At 49.5% G+C, this 23,196-nt stretch overlaps 1 protein-coding gene and 1 long non-coding RNA gene across 7 annotated transcripts in view; one reads left to right on the forward strand and one right to left on the reverse strand.

The window, feature by feature from the left end:
* Wbp1l (WW domain binding protein 1-like) overlaps positions 1–18,133 on the forward strand; it is a 56,326-nt gene extending 38,193 nt beyond the window's left edge. For 2 of the 6 annotated variants that reach the window (XM_039080554.1, XM_017589294.2), the window contains exons 2-4: positions 4,722–4,936; positions 12,782–12,943; positions 14,790–18,131. In XM_039080554.1, the coding sequence (XP_038936482.1) occupies positions 4,813–4,936; positions 12,782–12,943; positions 14,790–15,532 (1,029 nt within the window). In that variant the 5' untranslated portion in view covers positions 4,722–4,812 and the 3' untranslated portion in view covers positions 15,533–18,131. Of the gene's footprint in view, positions 1–4,721; positions 4,937–4,967; positions 7,068–12,781; positions 12,944–14,789 lie in introns of those variants that run through there. The other 4 variants (NM_001127484.1, XM_006231508.5, NM_001313908.1 and 1 more) reach the window with 4 other exon arrangements.
* LOC120100047 (uncharacterized) lies at positions 2,691–3,828 on the reverse strand. Its single transcript, XR_005499711.1, has 2 exons — positions 3,566–3,828; positions 2,691–3,139 (listed from the first exon to the last, which is right to left on the reverse strand). It is a non-coding gene; the product is annotated as an uncharacterized LOC120100047 (long non-coding RNA).
* Positions 18,134–23,196: the final 5,063 nt, after the last annotated feature.

A 23,196-nucleotide genomic window follows, 5' to 3' on the forward strand; every position in this document is an offset into this window, starting at 1 on the left:
TTCTCTTACATGCCTGCTTGTGCATCGTCTGTGCGTGTGCGTGTGTGTGTGTGTGTGTGTGTGTGTGTGTGTGTATGCGTGTGTGTAGTGTGAGTTAAGGCCAGAGGAGGGTGTTGGATCTCCTGGCACTGGAGTTACAGATGGTTGTGAGGCACCATATGGATGCTGGGAATGGAAACTCTGACCTCTGAAAGAGCAGCCAGTGCTCTTAACCACAGCTCCATGTCTCTCTTCAGTTCCGAGAGCACTTAGAGTTTACAGTTCCTTTGTGAAATGTTCTTTGTCTCTTACTCTTTCTTTCCTTCCCTCCCTCCCTCCCTTCCCCCCTCTCTCTTTCTCTCTCTATCTCTCTCTGTCTCTCCTTGTCTCTCTCTGTCTCTCTTTCTTTTCTTCTTTTCTGTATAGACTTTTAGATGCTTTTCCAAGACAGAGTAACTACATATTCTTTTCCTTTTTTTAGATTTTATTTTATTTTTTTCTTTTCTTTTTTTTGGAGGTGGGGACCGAACCCAGGGCCTTGCGCTTCCTAGGCAAGCGCTCTACCACTGAGCCAAATCCCCAACCCCAGGGTTTTGATTTTTTTTTTTTTTTTAAATGTATGCCTGTGCACTACATGTCTGCAGCGCCTGAGGAGTCAAGGGTAACTTTAAAAATGTCACCACCGGGGCTGGGGATTTAGCTCAGTGGTAGAGCGCTTACCTAGGAAGCGCAAGGCCCTGGGTTCGGTCCCCAGCTCCGAAAAAAAGAACCAAAAAAAAAAAAAAAATGTCACCACCCTGGTCTGTCTTCTCCCTGTATTGTCAGGGCCTGGCTCAACTAACCTCTCTGCTTCTCCAGTCAGCTCCTAGCCAAGGAAGGTGGCTAACACCTTCATTTTTGTACAGGAACATCCTTTCTGTGCCTTCCCTGCAGTTACAGACTTTCTAACCATCCCCTTCCTCCCAAGTGAGCGTCCTCCCAGAAGCCCCTTTGGTGGTCTTGATTTGACCTTGCCTCCGGGTATGTGTGGGTTTGTGCATGGGTGTGTCCCTGCCGTTACACCTGTGTGGTTAGTCTGTTGCCTCTCCTCAGACTGAATGCTGTACGAGGGCTGCGCTCAGATGCCCATTGTGTTTTCCACCGCAGCTCAAGGCTGTCAGTAAACGTTACAGAAAGGCCTTGGACTCCTTTCTCTGGCAGCAACCACACCTCAGCTGTTGGCTTGAGAGAGGAGTCATGGGTTGTATGAGCCCTTACGTTGGCTCGAGGATGCTGTGTCAGAGCTGGGATGAAGCAGTGGGTTAGGTGAAAACCCTAGACAGCCTGCACTTAGCATGTGCAAGACCTTGAGCACCAAAACCCACCCACCCACCCACCAAAAACCCTACAGATGGAAGACCTTACACATTGCATTCACTAGCCCCAGGGCCATCACTGTCACTTGCCCGTAGTCTTGTTCTTCTGAAGTGGCAGAGCTGAGATGGACCCTGAGCCTGCCAGGTTACTTTCCTATCCCCTAATCCTCCTTCACATGGTTTCTGCCAACAGTCAGAGCCCTCTCCCAGGCTCCATCACTGCCCGCCCCCTTTCCTTTCCCATGCTACAGAGTGGCAGTTCCCAACACCAAGACCAGGACAGACCACAGGGATCCTGCATGCAGGGAGGCAGAGGGAGAAAGGGTGGGCAGCTGGACAGTCCCGGTCAAAGTGGGTTTGAGGAGCTGGGTTAAAGACTGCCAGGACAGGTCCGCCTGGAGGCAGGGCAGCAAGTTGGAGTGGGGTTCTGTTTATAACAGGCCCCTTACCAGGAGCAAAGCTGATACTGGTTTAGATTTGAAGTGCGTTCGCTGCATGCCGCACGTAGGACCAGTTGGCTGCCTAGGCCACCCTCTGGTGGATTTTCCCCAGGCAGAAGGATCACTGGGTTCGTTTTCCTGAGGTAGAGGAAGCATGGAGTGTTTTAAGGCTACATGAATACTTTGAACTTGCTTTTGCAAACCAGCGCCAAGAGAAGCCGAGAGAGAGCGATGCTGGCAGGCCTGGTGAGCTCAGAGACTTCGATGTACCAAGGAAAGGAATGTTTTTCTCTGACACCAGTGTGGCTGTCACAGCTCTGCTTTCTCCACTCCCACCTTGTCTCTGAAGGGGCCCCCAGCCAGACAGTCACCTGCTAGATAGCTCTTTGTTTTCAGTGGGCTGGGGAAAGCAAGAACAAAGAACTCTTCAGGATTGTGAGACACCCACTGTAAACTTTTACTGCCCTTTGCTGTGTTCCCCCTGAACTGGTTTATCCTGGGCTATAAGAGCTTGTTTTTATAAATGAATTTTAATGATTACTTTTTTAAAGATTTATTTATATAGAAGTACACTGTGGCTGTCTCCAGACACACCAGACGAGGGCATCAGATCCCATTACAGATGGTTGTGAGCCACCATTGGTTGCTGGGATTTGAACTCAGAACCTCTGAAAGAGCAGTCAGCGCTCTTAACCACTGAGCCACCTCTCCAGCCCTTAGATCAATTTTATGTTTCACTATTGTGTGTGTGAGTGCAGTTATGGTCACACCACAGCATACACACAAAGGTCAAGGTGTCCTCTGACACCGGGGAACTGCTGTTCTCCTTCCCTCATGGCTCTGGGGCTCAAACTCAGGTGTCAGGTTTGTGTGACAAGCATCCTTTTCCCACTGAGTCATCCTGCTGGCCTTAGTGAATATAAGACTGCACAAGCCGAGCCGGGGCTGGGGATTTAGCTCAGTGGTAGAGCGCTTGCTTACCTAGGAAGCGCAAGGCCCTGGGTTCGGTCCCCAGCTCCGAAAAAAAAGAACCAAAAAAAAAAAAAAAAAAAGACTGCGGGAGCCATGGAAGCCCTGAAGGTAGATGTTGAAGGGGAGATTTGGTATAAGCTCTGTCCTGTCTTCTGCCTTCCCTCTGTAGCTACTGGCACATCCTGTAACTGCCCGGCCTCCCACCGTAGACACTCACCAGCGTGCTTGGTTTATGGTTGTGGCCGGTGCAGTAAAGCTGGAGCCGACCATGTGACTTAGGTCTCCGCTGGGGTGTCATCCACAGGCAGGGGCAGTAGTTGCAGATGGCATCCTTCAGGATGAGTTTCTTTGTCTGAGCAGGGTTTTCCTTCATAAGTCTGAGGTTTGTTGAGCCTGGAACAGTGTTTTCTCTATCTTTGTGTTCCATTTACCCAAGATGGTGCTTGGCACAGATGGATCGTAGTAAATGAAACGTAGAAAGCCAGATACAACAGATGACTTTGTGTGTGTTCACGTGCTAGCGTGTCTATGCACATGCGTGCATGTGCACTTCTCTGAACCTGGAGTTCCAGCTAGTTCCAGCTAGGCTGACTGGGCAGCAGGCCCTAGGCCTCCAGTCTCAGGTCCTTGATGTTTTGATACGACCCTCCCTCACCCTCCACTCCCTACTGTGTTGCTGGAATTACAGATGGCCCCCACTGTACCCAGCTTTGTATGTGGGTCCTAGGGGTCCCAACATAGTCCCTAATGCTTACACAGCAGGCACACTTCCAACGAGCTTTCTCCAGCCCTTGCCTCCTCTTTGAGACACATCCTTACCTTGTATTCTAGGATGGCTTGGACTCCGGCTGGTCTTGAACTCAAAGGAGTCCTCCTGCCTCATCCTCCCGAGTTTTAGGCTTACATGTGTAGCCACCATGCCTGGTTGGTAGTCCACATCTTATGTGTGAAATGTGTTTTTAAAATGTCCACACACATAACACACCCATCTTCCACCAATGCTATGAATAGAATTTGGCAAAGTGCTATGTGGTTACTCAGCAGTGTCCTTTACGTGGGTGCCCTGAGGAGGGACAATGTGAGTCCAGAATCAAGTCATAATAAGTATGAGACTCCGGAGAATAATCAGTAAAATGATCTACTATACTGAAATTGAACTAGGCCAGCTGAATAGGTTTGCCATCCTTTTCTAAAGAGGGGAGACTCCAAGAAGAAGGTTTTGTGGTTTATCTGTTTATTCTGGGCTTTGTTTGTTTGTGACAGGGTCTCCTGTAGCTCAGGGTGATCTTGACTTCCGATCCTCCTGCCTCCACCCTCTAAGTGCTGGGATGATAGGTGTGCACCATTGTGCAGTTAGTTTCTACGGCGATGGGATTGTACACATGTTTTCACGCATTCTAGGCAAGCAAGCTGCATTCCCAACCTGCATTCTGCTTTCAAACCATCTTTTGAATCGTATTGTTAACAGTTTGGGACGGGGTTTGGAAGGGAGACCGGAATGACTGACTGGAGGGTAATTCTTGAGTCCTGTTTGCATTCAGCGTTCTAGAAAATCTCACGGAAATGGGATGTCATCTGCTGTTAGCCACAGGAGAACCATCACCATCCTAGCAACTGAGTTTTACACTGCACATGAAGTATTTCTCCTAGGACATACATAGAGTACGGCACCCCTTGTCTGAGGGGAGCCTCGCTTTTTACCACGTGCTCTGTGTGTTATAACCCTTCCCTTAAAAAGCAAGCAAACAAACAAACAAAAAACTTGTCTGCTTGTTTTTAAATTCATCTGTGTTAGGGTGTTTGTGTTAACCCTGTTACCTGGGATAAACGCTGGTGCTGTTTGGGGAACAGACAGGCGACCAGGTGCGGGTGGGTGGGGGGCAGGCAGGCAGTGACCAGCTGGAGGCAGGTGAGGACGGATGGGCATGGGCGTGAGCTGTGGTGTAACGAGCTCCGTTGCCTCTTGACTTTGCAGGATAAGGAAGCCTGTGTGGGCACCAACAATCAAAGCTACATCTGTGACACGGGACACTGCTGTGGACAGGCTCAGTGCTGCAGCCACTACTATGAACTCTGGTGTAAGTCCTTGTCCAGGGGGTTCTTGGCATCCCAGGGTCCCGGTTACTGCCTCTGCTCCTTGGGAAACCGCGGGCTGGCCAGCCTTTTCTGATTCTCTTGGGGACAGTGTTGGTGAGTAGAATCTGGTTCCGGGTCCCAGAAGTGATTGCTTTCTAGAGGAGGAGGGCTTGGGCCCGCTCTGGGCACAGCGGGCTGAGGACTGGGGGATGTAGTCCACGCCTCTTTGCAGGTCAGGGTCCTTAGGCAGTGCTTCTGCCTAACACACTCTGTGCCTTGATCTTCTTAGAACTCAGATGAACCGAGGTGTTGAGCTCCAGACAGAGTGGGTGGATGGCGGTCCTGCGGGCAGAGCAGTCCCAGGTGACTGACTCTGGAGTGCTTCCCACAGCTGTTTCCCAGATAATTCTGATCCCCTACCCAGTCTTTACGTAAAATCAGGTGTTGGACTGGCTTGTCAGACTATGATGGTTCTTACTCTCAACCGACCTCTAGGCCCCCTCCCCCCCCCTCTCTGCACCCCTCCCCCAGTCAGTGATATGGCAGGAAAACAGCTAGAACCAGTATTTAATCTGGCAAGGAAGTTGGACTCCTGGCTGGGAAGTCTCTCTCCCTGTGATGTGCAACGCTCTTTTAAAGCCAGCATGGGTGGGTCCTTCAAACAGGGCCTCTTCCTCACCCTCACCCTTCCAGGACTGAGGCCACCAATCTACAGGAATCCAGTGCAGGAAAGGCCAGGGCCCTGAGACCCCCACCAGTCCTCCATGTACAGAAGCAGGAGGAGGGTACGGAACTGCTATTTCAGCCAGGTCGGGGCTGAGAAACTGATTAGGGAACACCGAGTGCCAAGCAGGTGGACTGGATGTGTTTAAATGTGTTTAAATGCAGATAACCACAGGGTTCAAATTCTCCCTCCCACCCCTTGTCAAAACAAAAGGCGATGTCAGGCTGCCAAAAAGCCACAGAGCTCCGGTTTGTTTTTCTGGGGCTGGGCCCAGCTGGCATCGCTTATGGAAAGTTGTGGAGTTGCTGATGGTCCCATCTCAGATTGACAGGGCCTCCTGGGTCGTGGGGGAGAGCAGACAGACTCAGTCAGTAGACACCAGAATTGGGTCACTGAAGCCAGAGCCAAGAGTTAGGCCAGTGGCAAGGACTGGGGAAGCAAATGGCGGGGAGATTGTCTGAGAAGAGGAGCTTCTGCTTCCTCACCTTCCTGTTACAGCCAGCTGGAGAAGGGAGGAGGCCCAAACTCACATCATACAAGGCTCAGGCTTCCTGAGCTCTGGGGGAGAGGGAGACACACAGACTGAGACGTTTGGAGGTACCCAGTGCGTGTCTTTGTGTCCCCCTCAGGAAATCCCTCTATAAGAAGTGTGTTGGAGGGGACTTGAGGATTGGAATGAGCTGTGAAGTTCTTAGCAAACTACACTTGCTGGTTTATTTTTTTCTTTTGGTTTTAGTTGTTTTTTAAAGACACATTCTTCGTATATAGTTTGATCTGAAAATTGCAGTGTAGCCCAGGCTGGCCATGAGCTCTAAATTCTGCTACCTCTGCCTCCCAAGAGCTGAAAAATACACTTCTCGTGGTTTTTCCCTCTAACCGCCTTTCAGTTTTGCCAGCAATGCAAAAGTAACTGGCTTTGCGTGGTTTCCCATCTCCTGCCCCCCTTTCTTTGGAGAAAGAACCAAGCCAGGGATCATTGGCAGGGTTAGCCTTCATTTCACAAGAAAGGCCCTGGGGGAAATGCTGTTCCCACTAGCCCTTTTACCTGTACTGAACTAAATTTACCTGTGACCCTCGGACTGACCTATGCACAGTGTACAGACCCACAGGCACACGCTGACCTTGAGTTCTCCTCAGCAAGTTTTCAGTGTGCTGTAACTTGAACCAGTCCCTGGGCCTGTGCGAGGTGAGACCGGATGCTCCTGTTTACCAGGGCAGTAGCTGAGACCAAGAAACCTGCCTCTGTGCCTGGAGTCACCATTCTGTCAGTCATTCAGCAAAGCCAATTCCTCCAGTCTTAGACCTCAGTGCCTTAGCAGAGACCGATTTAAACACAGATTTCCAGGCTCTGCTCCCTTCAGGGCTGAGATAGACCTGAGCGTTTGCAGTTCCGGCAAGCTCTTAATCGATGCCATGGCCTCTTCTGTTTCAGAATCGGCACGAGGGTGCAGTTCCTCCATCGGGCAGCGATCAGGCAGAGAGGAGATGCAGTGTGAGCTCGCAGGCATGCAAGCATGGAGTGTACGTTCAGAGGATAGGATTCACTCTCAGACAGGAGACTGCTGTTAGCTATGGCCCCGTAGCGAAGAGCTACTATCCGGAGACTACAGGGCACCCTGAGAGAGTTGGGGTAGAGGATGTTTTGTGGCTGGCTAAGTAGGGTCTTCTGTACCTGCCAGCTGCTGGTGTCATCCACACCTTAAGAACACTCTGTTGTTTGTAGCTAAGACGTAGTAGAGTGGCCTGCATCTCCCTGCTTGGGGGCTCTGAGGCTAAGCTGGAAGGAGGTGGGGCTTCCGTGCATGTCTAACTTCCCCGAAACAGAGGGAGCAAGGAGACCCCAGAAATCCAGGGGTACCAAAAAGCCTGCGGTCGGGGTTCCCAATTCTTGTCTGAGGCTCTTTTTCTTTCTCCAGACCGCATTTCCCAGGGAGAAGTCATAGTTGGATTTTCTGTCCCTGAGATAATCTGGAGGAACTTTACTCAAGCGTCAGGTTTCCCTGGTTTGAGTTTCAGCTGAGAGGAAAGGCCACAGTGGGATTTCGAGAGATGACGTGAAAGAGATGTAGCCAATCCACTGAACGCCAACCACTGATACTTATCCACTTTGTTATTTTAATTACGATTTGAGACACTGCCCATACTTACGGGACACTCTGCGATTGATGTTTCAACACGCTTGAGTCTTAGCTCTTGAGCACACTGGCTGGCAGGACGCCTCCTTCCAAGTCCTTGTTGAGCACAGCTCCCTAGTGTTCCAAGCCCCTGGACGGGGGCAGCATAGTCAGCCAGGCAGCTAGTGTCAGTGGACACAGCATCTTGTTCATGGCAAGGGCTCAATAAATAGGAGTTGCCTGATTTCTTTTTCCACAGAATTTTGCCAAGAGCAGAACCTAGAGGCAGACTTTGGACTTGTTCCTAATCCATGTTGTTTTTAGAGGAGGGGTCAAAGGAGGGTTTCAAGGAAATCCGTCCCATCTGTGCTTATGCCTGTAAGAGCACCAGCTATAACAATAAGCCTGAGATGGCACAGTGACACAGTGACACGGGCACGGTGGGGAGCGGCGGGGAGTGTCCCACTTGTGTGTTAATTTGGGTGAGACCATCGTTCTCCCCATTTTACACACAAGGGGAGTAGAAACAGAATCCCAAAGATCACGGGTTTTCTGGACTTTGAACCTGTGTAGCTGTGGTCACCCTACAGGACTGTCAGTTGCCCGATAGTTCAGACAAGACACTGTAACCCTGTGGGAATATTCATTTTCCAAATTCAGGGATTCTTAAGCACTCAGGAGATCCTGATAAGAACTGTCAGGGCCAAGGGAGTCACCCTAGAGTATGAGAAGAAGGGGAGTTAGTTCTCCAGTGTGAGCCGCTCACTGGTGGGGAATTTCCTGCCAGCTGAGAAGTGCGTTTTCCCAAGTCTGTCCCAAACTCTAGGGCACATGACTCAGTTCCTACACGGGACTGTGATTGTTTTTAAAAACATGCTCTCCATTTCGTTTAGCATGACAAATGCTCCACACAGCAAGGTCATAACTTGGGCGGGAGGTGGGAGGGGGCCATATAGATTGGTGTGTGTTTGGGGAACATAGGGTAGAGAATTGCCCCAAGTTTGAGGTCAGCCACAGTTGTATAGCAACCCCAGTTGTATAGCAACCCTTGTCTCAAAAACAATAGCAATAAAACCTACCTCTGTATTTCTGAAATCTAGCTAAAATATTAAAATTTAGTCCAACCCCACTGGGACTAATCTAACATCCCACCCCTGCATGCAGTTAATTTACAGCCTTTCCTAATGTGATTCTCAGGACAGTCTAGTTTGTATAACCCACATCGGACTGTGCTCTGTCTGCCTTCCCACCAGATGGGACCAGCTTGTCCATTTTTCTGTCCCTAGATTGACACCCAATGTGCTACAAGACCTTGTGCTTTCCCTTGTGTGGATCCACACAGGTAACTCTCCTGTGGTCATATATTTGAAACTGAGAGGCGCTTACCCAGTTTGAGACAAGTGTGACATCACACAGCAGGTGCAGGGCAGAGATAGTTTTCCTTCTCATAACATCAAGCGGGAAAAGGTGGGCCAAGGCACGAGTGTCTCATGGGTAGCGCGTGTGTCCCAGCATGCACCGGGCCCTGGATTCTGCTGCCTGCCGCTCTTCCTCATTTTTCCATTCTGTGGTTTTCGAAAAATAGGAAGCCTTTCAGTGAAGCGGACCTCAGTCTTGCTTTAGATCAAGACTATCCTTTAGATTGATCTCTCCTGAGGTCAAGGAGGTGGTTCAGCTGATAACTGCTGGTCCAGGACTGTCCTGGTCCACTAAGTTGTCCTCGGACCTTATACATGTATTGTGAGTGAGCCCAGAATAGGCAAAAGTGAGATTGGGTTCTTTTAAAGGATTCCTGATAAATCCTTAGAGCTCACATGGAAAACCCTGTAGCACTGTGTGGCAGCCGGCTTTGCCGCAGGAACAAACATGTCCCAAATCCTAGTGGCTGAAACCAACAGGGTTCTTTCTCACTCTTGCTGTGTGTCTATTGAAGGTGGAATGGGGGCTCTGTTCCCACCTGGGCATGTCTTACAGCGTAGAGCCAGGAATGACTGGAATACCAATGGGGGCTGATGGAGGGTTTTATACAAGAAGCGTTCCTGTCTCTAAATGACACACTGCTCATAGTTTCTGTCAATAGGTAGATTTAGTCAGCCTCCCCCAAGCGCGTAGAGGCCAGGAAGCTCAGGCCTACCCATGCACCCAAAGCAAGAGAATCAGGAATTTTTGGTGAACAGGAAAAGCATTTCCCTTGTCTGTCATGACAGGTTTCCCTAGATAGCCCAGGTTGACCCTGAACTGGAGATCTTGCCTCAATCCTGCAGGCGTGCGTCACATACCTTGCTGGGATTTTCTTTACTTAACAGTTACGTTTAAAGCAAAAGCTGACACTGATGCCTCTGATGTCACATATTGTAAGCACAGAAAATGTAGAGAATGAGGAAATACTGGGGAAGTGACTCGAGGGAAAAAAAAATAACCTCAGTGTCGGTTTTTCTAGAGAGAGAGAGAACGAATATACTTCCAATGTTGAGCTGTGAGGTGGGGGTGAGATGAGGGGAGCAGAGCGCTCACTTAACATTTATGATGTACCAGGTTCAGTCCCCGGGGGCAGAATGATGGCCTAGAGAGATTGCTTGGCCGCTAAGAACACCGTCTGCTCTTGCAGTACTGGGGTTGAGGTCACAGCAGTAACTCAACTCCAGGGCATCCAGTACCACCATGTAAGTCAGTGACCTGACTCACGAGGTAAAGGTGCAAGGCTCCGAGACTGGAGGCCAAGAACTGACACCCCAAAGTTGTTCCCCAACCCCCACGAGCCACACACACTTGCATGCACGCCAGTGTGCCCATAGACACACAGAATCTACACACCTCCGTCAATGTATCTATATTTACATAATAATTTAAAGACCCAGATGTAATCCTAGTATCTGGGATATGGAGACAGAACTCTGGCCAACTTGGGCTACATGAGACCCTCTCTCAAAACAAAAACAACAATAAACAGACAAAGAACAAAAATACCTCTTCTCCTTCAATAGCAGCTCAACCTTAGAATTACTTATCAGATAGATGCGTTTTTTGAGGAAAAAAAAAAGGGGTTGGGGATTTAGCTCAAGTGGTAGAGCGCTTGCCTAGCAACCGCAAGGCCCTGGGTTCGGTCCCCAGCTCCGAAAAAAAAAGAAAAGAAAAAAAAAAAAAAAAAACCAGGATCAGAAAACTGTGCTTCAGCCAGGGCAGCTTCCAGATGTCCCCCCTCACTCCCCTGCCCCCCTTATTTTTGTTCATAGAGCCTCTATTTTATTCCCTCACTTCTTTTCTAGGTTTGTGGTGCTAGGGATCTAGAAGTCACCTGACCCATGAGTTCTACCTCTAAACTACACTCCAGCCCCTATATGGCCGGCTTTAGAAAAGATGTGTTTTTATTATTTCTCTCTCTCTCTCTCTCTCTCTCTCTCTCTCTCTCTCTCTGTGTGTGTGTGTGTGTGTGTGTGTGTGTGTTCGTTCGTGGTTATGTGCACATGAGTGTGGATTCTCCTGGAGCTAGAATTACAGGCAGTCGTGGAGTTACATGCTATGTGGGTCCTGGGAACTGAACTTGGGTCTTTTAAAAGAGCAGCAAGCGGGGTTGGGGATTTAGCTCAGTGGTAGAGCGCTTACCTAGGAAGCGCAAGGCCCTGGGTTCGGTCCCCAGCTCCGAAAAAAAGAACCAAAAAAAAAAAAAAAAAAAAGAGCAGCAAGCACTTTTAACTCCTGGATTCTCACTCTAGCACAACTGCCACCGCCATCTCCAGCATCTCACTATGTATCCCAGGCTAGTTTCTTGGATGCTTGAATTATAGGTATGCACGAGCACACATACACACACAGACACACACACACACACACACAGACACACACACACACACACACACAGAGGCTACTATTTTAAATTTATCATTTGAAAAAAGAAAAACAACTGGGAGGTGGTGGTCCACACCTTTATCCTAGCAACCAGGAGGCAAAGGCAGCTGAGTCTCTGAATTCGAGGGCAGCCTGGTGTGCAGAGTGAGTTCCAGGACAGCCAGGGCTATACAGGGAAACCAAAGAAAAGAGAAAAGAAAAGGCCAGTAAAACTAAAACTGATTTTTTTTTCTAGTTTCATAATTTAAAAGGGTAAAACAATTGGGAAAAATAAAAACCTTAAATTTCTTATAATGCCGTGTCTTTTTAAAATGTCATTATTTGGGACTGGAGAAATGGCTCAGGAGTTAAGGGCATTTGTTGCTCCTGTGGAGAACCTGGGTTCCGTTCCTTTCCTAACACCTACATGGATTCTCCCAGGGTAACATGTGTAGCAGCAGTTCCAGGAGGGCCAATGCCCTCTGAGCACAGACATACATTCTTAAAACGTCATTATCTTATGTTTTCCTTTCAGTGTTTCTACCATTTATGCCTGAATATATTTAAGCAAAACTGGCACATTGATATTTCTTTTAAAAAGTTGTTTAAAAGCCTTTTCTATCTACATTTCAAAATTGAGGTGTTCTCATGTGGGGGCTCACCAAGAAAGTGGGAAAGGAGACTGCGTGCTCTGGGGCGGAGGACAAAGGGGAGGCTGCCCAGGCTTCTCCGCAGGCACAAGCTCAAGGGATGTGGGGATGGACTGCCCAGGCAGATGGAATTGTACCGGATTATAGAGAGCCCGGAGGTCATTTACACTCTCTAGGGAAGAGCGGGGGCCTGAGGCAATTAAAACTTTTCCATCTCTCTGTTTAAGGATCGCACTTTACAGAGGTGCACGAATAGGGAATAGCCCGCCTCTAGGGTCCTTGTGAGGAGGACCCTAAGAATTCTTATGTGAGGGGCCTCTCTTCTAGGCTGGGGTAGGAAGGGGAAAGATAAGTACCAAGAAAATCTGAAGTATTTTGTTCAAGATGTCTTATTAATGCCCTCTACATTTAAATTACAGAGCCAGCCAGTGTGCTGAAGTGACAGCTTGGCCCTCCTCACCTGGCCACTTCCTTCCTTCTGTCCCAAGCCATCTTCCCCCGTAGTAGACATTTTGAACATTTGGCTTGACATAAAGTCACAGGGGGAGGCCTGTGTGTGCTGCAGCGTGGAGGGCGCTGTCTAGACCTTGTCTGAGAGCTGCCCCATCTCACCGGTCCTCACTGTGTATGTGCCTCTGTCCCCCAGGGTTCTGGCTGGTGTGGACCATCATCATCATCCTGAGCTGCTGCTGTGTCTGCCACCACCGCAGAGCCAAGCACCGCCTTCAGGCCCAGCAGCGGCAACATGAAATCAACCTGATCGCCTACCGGGAAGCCCACAATTACTCAGCATTGCCGTTTTACTTCAGTGCGTACCCCAGCAGTCACCACAGGCCACCCTCAGGAGCTTAGTCAGTCACACAGCCTGGACCCAAAGAGTTTATCAGTGGCTAGGATCCCTGCTGAGGGTTGCCCCCATTGCCCAACCTCCACCCCTAAAGTAGGGAATCACACAGTGGATCAGGCTACAGTTGTGGTCCTCAAGCCCTCAGGGCCATTCCCAAGCTCACAGCTGCCAGGTGTCTGCTCCTTTAATAGGCACATGCATATACACACACACACACACACACACACACATTTTATATATATATGTATATTTATATTTATATATATATATGCATACATATATACATACAAACATACACACTACATACATACATACATACATACATACATACATACATACATACATAGTCTCATGTAGCCCAGACTTGCCTCTCATTCATTATAGAGCCTGCAGATGGCCTTGAACTAGATTTTTGTAAGGCACACAGTCAATGGAAGTATGTTAGTGGCTTGGGGTCTGGCACTGGGTGGATCTAGCACTCACCAACCTGAATTCCTCCTACTTGGCTTGCTGCCACTTCTGTTCCTTGTAGAATCTTCAGGAAAGGGACAGACAAGAAGGGTGGTGTTGGGACTTTCTGAGAACCAGGAAACTTGGTGACTTAACTGGAATCCCTATACTGGCATTCCCTTCACTGTCCTCTCACAAGATCCAGGGATTCCCCAGCAGGCATCCTGTCTTAAACCGTCTGTCACACCTTACAAATTACAACGTCAGTTTGCACTTTGCACTTCCGTAGCTGGAAGGCTTGGTTGCTTAGCCTGGAGCCTTCTGTATATAAATGCTCAGCAAACGTTAGCAGCTGCGGTTTCAATTTTAAACGAGGTGATATGCATCAAGGTACTGAGCGCATTCAGAAGGGATCTCCCTGGCCTGCGCTTAATGAGCCTTGATGTCGCTGGTGCCTTACTCCTCCTTGACTGGTGATCCACCTCTCCTGAACTGAGTCAAGGTGAAGGCTGTTTGCACCTCCCAGATCATTTTCAACCACACGATAATGAGAGAGGCAACACAGTTCTGAGCTTCAGGGAGAACCCCGGAACGTGAGATATCTGTGGGTAGGGAGAGAAGGCTGTGGAAATCCTTGAGTGAGGCCTAACAGACAGAGGAGAGAATGTGTGGCCAGCACTGCAGAGAGCTCAGTGGGGAAGAGAGAGAGTGTGTCTTGCTGATGGTCCCAATTTGGTTTTAGATCACAGAATTCACGGTATCAAACCCCCTTCTGGCTTTCTTGGGTACTGCACTTAAAGTCTGCAAACCCATTCTTTCCTTTCTCCCTCCTACACACACACACACACACACACACACACACACACTAGAATCTTTGTAAAAGAAAGAAATGTGGGGCTTGTGTGTCCTTGGAATTGTCTCCCAGCCAGTTCACCACATCTGCCTCCCCTCATCCCTCCACCTCAGGTAGGGAGGAGGTCTTTGCTCAGGCTACAGCAGCAGGAAGCCAGGTATGTCTCAGATACCAGGAAGCATAGCCAGGCCACATGCACACCGTTCTTCCCCTAGGCCAGTGAGTCTCAACCTGTGGACCACCCAAGAGCATCTACATATCACGGAACACAATTGTGTAGTCACAAAAATAGTTTTAATGCTCATCACAATAACGCGTAGGGAAGGCTGAGAACCGCTGCTCTAGGCAGTTGCAGTCCGCTTACCTGCCCACAGCTAAGAGCCGAAGCCATTATGGCCTGATGGCTCTGGGGTGGGAGGGGACAATGCCATCTTTATTTAGTATGAACTTCGTTTAGAACGCTGGCCAGCACAGTAACTTCTTCTCCCTACCTCCCTGTTTTAGGGTTTTTGCCAAACTATTTACTACCTCCTTATGAGGAAGTGGTGAACCGACCTCCGACTCCTCCCCCACCGTACAGTGCCTTCCAGCTACAACAGCAGCAGCTGCTGCCTCCCCAGGGTGGCCCTGCAGGCGGCAGCCCCCCAGGCGCTGACCAGCCCCAGGGCTCCCAGGGAGCACAGAGCAGTCCTTTGTCTGGACCGAGCAGAAGCAGCACTAGACCCCCAAGTGTCGCAGATCCTCAGTCCCTCGAAGTGCCCACTGAACGGGCAGCCACCAAAGCCCTTGGAATGGAGTCCAGTAGCTCTGTGGCCAGCCATGGGGAGCTGGACCCCGGGGCCTTCCTGGACAGGGATTCAGAGTGTAAGGAGGAGCTCCTGAAAGATTCAAGTTCTGAGCATGGCGGTGCACCCCCCGACAGCAAGGACAAGACACCGGGCAGGCATCGCCGCTTCACAGGTGACTCGGGCATTGAGGTGTGTGTGTGCAACCGGGGCCACCACGATGATGACCTCAAAGAGTTTAACACACTCATAGATGATGCTCTGGATGGGCCCCTGGACTTCTGTGACAGTTGTCATGTACGGCCTCCTGTTGACGAAGAGGAAGGGCTCTGCCTGTCCTCTGAGGGGCAGGCTCGAGAGCATGGGCACCCCCACCTGCCACGGCCGCCTGCGTGCCTGCTGCTAAACACCATCAACGAACAGGACTCCCCAAACTCGCAGCGCAGCAGCTCCCCCAGCTAGAACAGGCCTGCCTGCACCCCAGAGCTTGACAGCAACCAGGGTTGGGGACACCCACAAGAGAAGCATTAAGTCATTTGTAGGGGTGGTCCAGCCACTTTGTCCTTTTATTTTCTTCTTCCCCTCCTGTCCCACCTTGCCCACATCTCCAGGTACAAATTCAGGGTGTGGACGCCTCCTCTCCCCACAAAAGCACAGTGTTCTAGAAGATGGAGAAGCTGACTTGTTCCGCACCCCCCCTTTCCAGAGCTGTGTCTCACCTACCTGCTTGGCTGAGAAACGTGTGTTTGGAAAATCCCCGAGGACTGGGGCTGGACTGTGCCCTAAGACGGTTCTCGGTGATGGAGTGGATTCATAAGAGAACTGTCTCCGTCTGGGAGAGACAGTTATCTTGGCCCTGGGTGAAGAAGGAAACCCTCTGGGGCCTGGGGATTGTGGCCACCACTGGCTACAGAGCTGGCACTGGTCTAATCCTGTGGGAGGGTGAGCGCTAGTGGACAGGGTGGTGAGGGACTTGTTGATTTGACAAGCCCTAGGCGGAAAGTACACATCTGTGCATTGTGGAGGGGACCCTTCCCGGCAGGCTTTGGCCAGCTTCAGCCTGGTTCAGGTGTAGAAGATTATATTGTTCTCTGTGTTTTCCTTTAAAAACAAGTAACAAAGGCTAGCTGGACACAAGAACAGATTGGTGGGTAGGCAGGAACTCTTGTCTGCACAAGGGAATTCTGCTGCTCCTCCCCAGGCTGAGTTCCCAAGAGTCTAACTATTGCTGGGCCAGGAGGAGAGAGTCTGAACAGGCCATCCTGGGGCCTCTCTGTGAGTGGAGACCTGAAGACTGGTAGAGATCATAGCCTCTTTCACTTCTGCCCTTTGTCCATGCCCACAGTTGATCAGTGGCCCCGGTCCCTCCTGAACACAGCCTGTAGTCTCTGTCTCCCTGTCCTCTGTAAGCAGATGGACTGAGGAAGTTGTGTGTTCAGGATGAAGCAGCCTCCTAGCCTGGCTCTCACACAGTATTTCCTGTTGCGTTTGACTAAGTCTGTTGCTTGTGTACCTGTTTGTCTTAAACTGACCACTTAGAAGGAACACCTTGGTTACCTGTGGTTCTCATGGCTGCCTTGCCCCTAGCCTGTTGGAGAAGCATGACTCACTTTCCTGTACAGCCTGTGCAGAGTCACCTGGGTGGGAGTCAACATCCGCTTCCAGCAGACCTCGGGGCCTGCTTACTGTCATCTGGCCCTGGAGCACAGAAGCCACTGAGACGAACATTCCCCACCCAGCCCTGCTCATGCAAAGAGTTGGGTTTCTCCCCTGCTCTTGAATGACGAGGCATAGAGTTGGCACTGCCATTATGGTAAGAAAGAAAAAAAAAAAAGGAAGAAAAACCAAGTCCATATGTAAACACAAACAGATCCAAGGCGAATGCGTGTCTGCGTTTGGATGTCACAAACCAAAATCCTTGTCGAACAAAAGTGAAGTCTGCACAGTGATGTTGGATGGCGTGTGTGTGTGTGTGTGTGTGTGTGTGTGTGTGTGTGTGTGTGGTATGTGGCCCCGAGCCCTGTGTTCCTGTGAAGATACTTTGAATGGCCATTCTGCTCACATTAACCACATGCCTGGAGCACATATGGCCCTCTCAAGGTAATTTATTTTACACATTTACTGTTTACTGAACAATCGTCTGACCGTACTCGGGTGTATTCGGCAGTCTTGTCGACGGCATTGCCTGTGTTTGCCGGGGACGCTGCCCTCCAGGGAGAGGCTTCTTACTCAGCCCACCACTGCAGTTTGCACATTGCTCCACGGACTCAGAGGCCTACATTCTGTTCCCTGTGCGTGGAAACATTGGGAACCAGTCTCCCTCCCTCTGCTGCTTTCAGACAGAAGTTCGATTGAGTCTTGAGTGACAAGCATGGATGGGTCGTGGCCCAGACATCGCCCTGCCTAGGATTACCAGGAGTCTCTGGCAGAGACCTTGGCGCCACGTTCGCACCTCATCCACCAAGGTCCAGAGAGAGAAGAGAGGGAGCTGGTGGGTGGTCAGAGGGGCCCGAGCCACGGCCCTCCCACACCTTTCCGGCTACTTTCTTGGTAAAATGCCAGACACCTCACTGATGTGTGTCGGAGGAGTGAGTTTTCCCAAAACCAACCCCTCTTTAGTTAACTGGTGGTGAGGTGGGACCCTCTCGAGTCTCTTCCCCTTGGCAGAGTGAGGAGCTGGCCCGAGTGCTGAAGCTTTACTGAAGCACCCACCATGATGACGGAGCCAGTCTGGCCCCTGCTGTTTCAGCCACCTTGATGCTCAGAGAGAGCACAGGAAATAGTGAGTCAGGGGCCAGGGAGACTTGACTGAGTTGGGTTTCCAGGTTGGAGGGGTTAGGCAGAAGGCTTGGTGCTACGGTCAGATTTGCAGCCGCTAACACATTCCTGCGTGAGGCCCACCACCGTCTGTCAGTCATCGTGACTATGTGTATCTTAAGCAATAAGATTCAGGCTGCCCTGGGCAGTCTGCGCGACGATACCCTGTGCTGTGATTGTCCGGAAGACAGAGTGGCTCCAACCACTGTGAGAAACCCCAATAAAATCCGTCTCAAGTGTTGTACGCAGTGTCCTGCCGCTCCTCATTCCCTTTTCCTTCTCCCTACCAAGACCAAGTGGTGTCACGGTTCGGGACAGAGTCCTGGGCCACCAGTAGGCAGGAGGCTGCTCCTGAGTCAGCACTTGGTCCCGAGGAATTTCCCTCAAATTCCGTACCTATACTGTGTGACGTTCCATAAAGACGTTGAAAAACGACCCCAGAAAGCAGAGACAAGTTTGTTCTTTTTTTCCTCCAAGGTTCCCCAAAACTGGATTGGTTTTAGAGCTTTTTAACTCTTTATTTTTTTTTTTTTTAGATTCTTTTATTTGTGTGGGTGTTTGCCTACCTAGGACCAGTGTAATATATGCATGCAGTACTCATGGAGACCAGAAGAGGGCATCATCTGGAAATGGAGCTACAGATAGTCATGAGCCACCATGTAGGTGCTAGGAATCCGACCCAGGGCCTCTGCAAGAACAAGCACTCTAAACTCCTGAACCATCTCTCTAGCCCTGGTTTCGGGTATTTTTGAGATAGGGTCTCACTCTAGCCCAGACTTTCCAGTAACTTAATACATAGCCCTAGCCTCCTGTTTCAGCCTCCCAATGCTGGGGTTACGGGGATGAGCCACCACACACTGCCTTAACATTTGAAACTCACAATATGCGCTGAATTGCCTGTTTCGTGCCCAGCATACACCAGAAGTTAAGGGCATGTGGCATAAGGAGAACCAAGCATCCTGCCCTCTGGGTCCTGGAGGTAAGATGACTGAACACCCGTGTAGAGTGGTCAGCAGCACCAAGTGAATGTGAGTGGCTCAGGTTCAGACACCGCAGGACTCACCTGAGGTCTTAAATGCTGAACTGCAGGGCCCGGAAGAAAGACAGCCTTGCTGCTTGAGGAAGGGTGCCCTTGCCCGCTGCGTCTTCCCATAAGGCAGTTACAAGTGACGAGGCATGGTGGTACCCAGCATGGCTGCCACAGAACATGTTCCTGCTTCCTAGGGATGCTCACTATGGGCCAGGTCCCCTGGGTAGTGGCTGCAAGTGTTGTCCTAAGCCTGTAGTCAACTCCATTACATTGGAGAGTTTAAGTTAGCTACTCATGGCCTTTGTCCCCTTCATTGATCCTGGGTCAAAGGACTGTGTCCCGCCTTCTAGGTAACTCCATTGAGATAAGCCGCTGTCTCCTTACTGCTAAGCCGACAGGCTCTGGGCAGTGCTGTTGGATCCATGTCAGCACGTAAAGACAGTTCCAAAGCCTTAGAAACTGAGCACATTGGTGTACGCCTGCAGCCCAACACACAAGGCAGGCAAGAAATTCATGACTTTTTTTTTTTTCATTTTTTCGGAGCTGGGGACCGAACCCAGGGCCTTGTGCTTGCTAGGCAAGCACTCTACCACTGAGCTAAATCCCCAACCCCAGGTACATTTTCTTAACCTTAAGACAGCTCTTCAAGGTGCTGTCAGTGGTCAGGAGCAGGAGACACTCAGGAAGGAACTAACCTGTCCCTAGGTCACATAGCTGATAAATAGCAGAGCTAGGATTTGAAGCCATACCTGCTGATCCCAAGGGCTATTTAGTTAACCAGAAGGCCAGGCCATGAAGAACCGAAATGTGTTATGTGAAGAACTGGTAACTTCCCAAAGGGGAGAGGAGAGCAGAGAAGGGTGTGCCCAGAGTAAAACTTGCTGAAACAAACATGGGGCAAATGGCATCCCCTCAGTCGCCTATCCAGGCCCCTCACCTTCCAACCTACCCCACGGATGCCTTCTGTAGGTCTTCAGATCAACATTAGCTCCCATTTCTGCTGAGTCAGCACTCAGAGGCAAGTGGATGTCAGTGAGCTCCAGGCCAGTCTGGTCTACATAGTTCTAAGCTCTGCAGTGAGACCCTGTCTCAAGAAACCAAATCAACCAACAATAAAAAAAAAAAAAAAAAAAAAAAAAAAAAAACCACAGCAGCTGGGCAGTGGTGAATATTCCAATATTCTGTGGGTCTCTGTGAGTTTGAGGCCAGCCTGATCTACAGAGCAATTTCCAGGATAGCCAGGGCTACACGGAGAAAACAAGACAAGACAAAACAAACCCACACCAAAAGTTAGCTTCCTGGAGCTGGAGAGATGGCTCAGTGGTTAGGAGCACTGACTGCTCTTCCAGAGGTCCTGAGTTCAATTCCCAGCAACCACATGGTGGCTCATAACCATCTGTAATGGAATCTGGTACCCTCTTCTGGTGTATCTGAAGACAGCTACAGTGTACTCATACATAAAATAAATAAATCTTAAAAAAAAAAAAAGTTAGCTTCCTGGGGGTTGGGGGGATGACGCTTGGAAATGGTCAGAATCTCAGGAGTTAAAGTTGTGTGTGTGTGTACCTCCGGGGAAGTTAAAAATAGAAATGTTCACTATCTGTGGGGGTACACACATTTTATTCGATTGGAAATGTCTCTTCTCCATAAGCCTGTAACTCACACTAGAAAAATGTTGCAAAACATCTGTGTGGCCATAGGAGTCTGTCTGTCCCTGTGTCCTCTGCCTCCTTTTTTTTGTCTATCAGCACTGCCTGCCCTCATGTGCAGGTAGATTCTGGAAGACTCCATGACAAACCTCCCAACCCAGCCTAGTTGTGAGAAATCTGCGTAACACTCTCGGGGAAAGACAATCTTCTGAATGAAGTATCCATAATGCCAATGTTTGTTGAGGGACCAAACATGTTATATACATCCACACTCAAACAGAGCAGCATCGGGGAGACTCACTCTACACACTCCTCAGCCTCCCCAGTCCCCCTGTGTATATGACAGACGGGAAATCTGGGGTACACGAAAGCCAAGTAAGTTGTCTGTGGTCACTTGGTGTCTAAACAAAGCACTGAAGTTGTCCCCATGGGCTGGCCTTGTCACATACGAGGGGCTCTGCCGCCCACCTGGGCTTTCCTGCTTTGTCCCCACCTCAGAATGGGCAGCTCTTGTAGAGTGACCCTATTTTACATACGAGGACATGGCAGTTCAGGAAATCTGCAGTGGGACTGTGATGCTGAACTTGGTCTGGGAGGCCAAGGACTATCCCCTGAGTATTCCCAGTCTTCCTCACCCAGTGTCCCAGACTCTGCTATCTCTGGGCCCCAGCCATCCATAGGTGTCTGAGTCTGCAGAGAGCAGCCCTTACTTTGGGTTTTATGACCACCGGGGGACCTTAGGAAACATGGACTCGCACAGTCCACACACCCTCTCTGGAGAAACACCTCTCCCTACAGAGGGCCCTGTGGGAGCTGTTTTTCTGAAGGATAGGAACCGGGGGCGCGTGGGGGAGGTGGGTAGTGGGGGGTAGTAGCTGTTTTAGCTCACAAGATTAATTACTATTAAAAGTTCAAAGATTTTATGAGCTGCTTATTAAGTGGCCAATTAAAAAAAATTTGAACCACCACTGAATATATTTTGAAAACAGGTATTGGTTATGCAATATGCAGCGTGTATCTCTTCCTGGTATTTCATGGTAATATTATCAATGGCCCTGGACACACCTAGGGCATTTACTACTTGGAGTCACACACCCACAATGGCGTCTCTTTCAATGGCAGACAACATTCACAGCAGAGATTACAGTAGAGCTGGAAACTTGCTGTCTCCTAGTGACACTCACTGTGGCTGTCATTTCCCATGTGCTTGTGGAGATGCCCACGGGAACAAACCCGTTTGAATAGACAGATGCCACCACATTGCAATTGCCTGTAGTGCTCAGCCAGCAAGGGAGCATGCTAAATGGCATGTGGGCCTGCTGTGCGGTAGGCTATCCCACCTATTAGGCTGGGCAAATACACTAATGTTTACACACGAGGAAACTGCCCAGTAATGTGTTCCTCAACGATACCTTTACCCGTGTAATGATAAGAAAGTGTAATGTGGGGCTGGAGAGATGGCTCAGTGGTTAAGAGCATCTGACTGCTCTTCCAGAGGTCATGAGTTCAATTCCCAGCAACCACATGATGGCTCACAACCATCTGTAAAGAGATCCGATGCCCTCTTCTGGTGTGTCTGAAGACAGCTACAGTGTACTTATATATAATAAATGAATAAATCTTTAAAAAAAAAAAAAAAGAAAAGAAAGTGTAATGTGACGACGGGGTTATTTGCGCCTCACAGTTCCGAGAGGTCGCATCGGCAAACACTAAAAATTGGACGCTGCTCCAGAACTAGTGTTAAACATTGATTTACCATTGCCCTGCTGGCTAAGAGCAGACCAAAGAGCCAAAGGTAAGGATGGAGGGGCTGAGTATGTAGCACCGTGGGAGAATGCACACCTCGAGTGCATGAAGCCCCCCAGGTCTGATACCCAGCACTGAAGGGAGAAAAGAAAGATGGCTGGTGGTGCATGCCTATAATTCCTGCATCCTCAGCTAGGTGGAGAATTTGAGGCCAGCCTGTGTTACAGGAGACTCTCGAAACAAACAAATGAAGAAGTAAAAGCATGCTTCTTTCCGCATGCTTCCTGATGGTCAGCGCTGGACCTGAGATGTGGGCCTAAGACACCTGGTTTGGTGATTTAAGGCATGCATGTCATAGCGTCCTCTTGTGCATGTATGCTCTTTGTCATTGTCCTAATACTCGAGGAAATGGGAAGGCTTGGTCTTGCACTCTGAGAAGAGAACAATGCCCCTGAGCCATTAGCAGTTGGGACAAAATGCTGGACCCTGGAAACCCTAAGAAGCAGGTTCAGCCACCTGGCTTCAACTGGCAACTTAAATAGACCAGAAATAGTGCAAAACAGAAAAAAGAAACTATTCCTCTGTAGCAACAAAGAGATCCTATGATGTCTTCCCAGCAAGTTCATCTTTGGGGTCCTGAGGTTTAGATTGATTTATTTAATGCTATGTTATTTATTTCTTTATTTTGTTATCATTTATTTATTTTATGAATATAAGTACACTGTAGTTGTCTTCAGACACACCAGAAGAGAGCATTGGATCCCATTGCAGATTGATTGTGAGCCACCATGTGGTTGCTGGGAATTGAACTCAGGACCTCTGGAAGAGCAGTCAGTGCTCTTAACCGCTGAGTCATCTCTCCAGCCCACAAGGTTTAGATTTAG

Source organism: Rattus norvegicus, chromosome 1 (assembly GCF_036323735.1).
Source record: "Rattus norvegicus strain BN/NHsdMcwi chromosome 1, GRCr8, whole genome shotgun sequence".
In the NCBI taxonomy this organism is placed as follows: domain Eukaryota; kingdom Metazoa; phylum Chordata; class Mammalia; order Rodentia; family Muridae; genus Rattus; species Rattus norvegicus.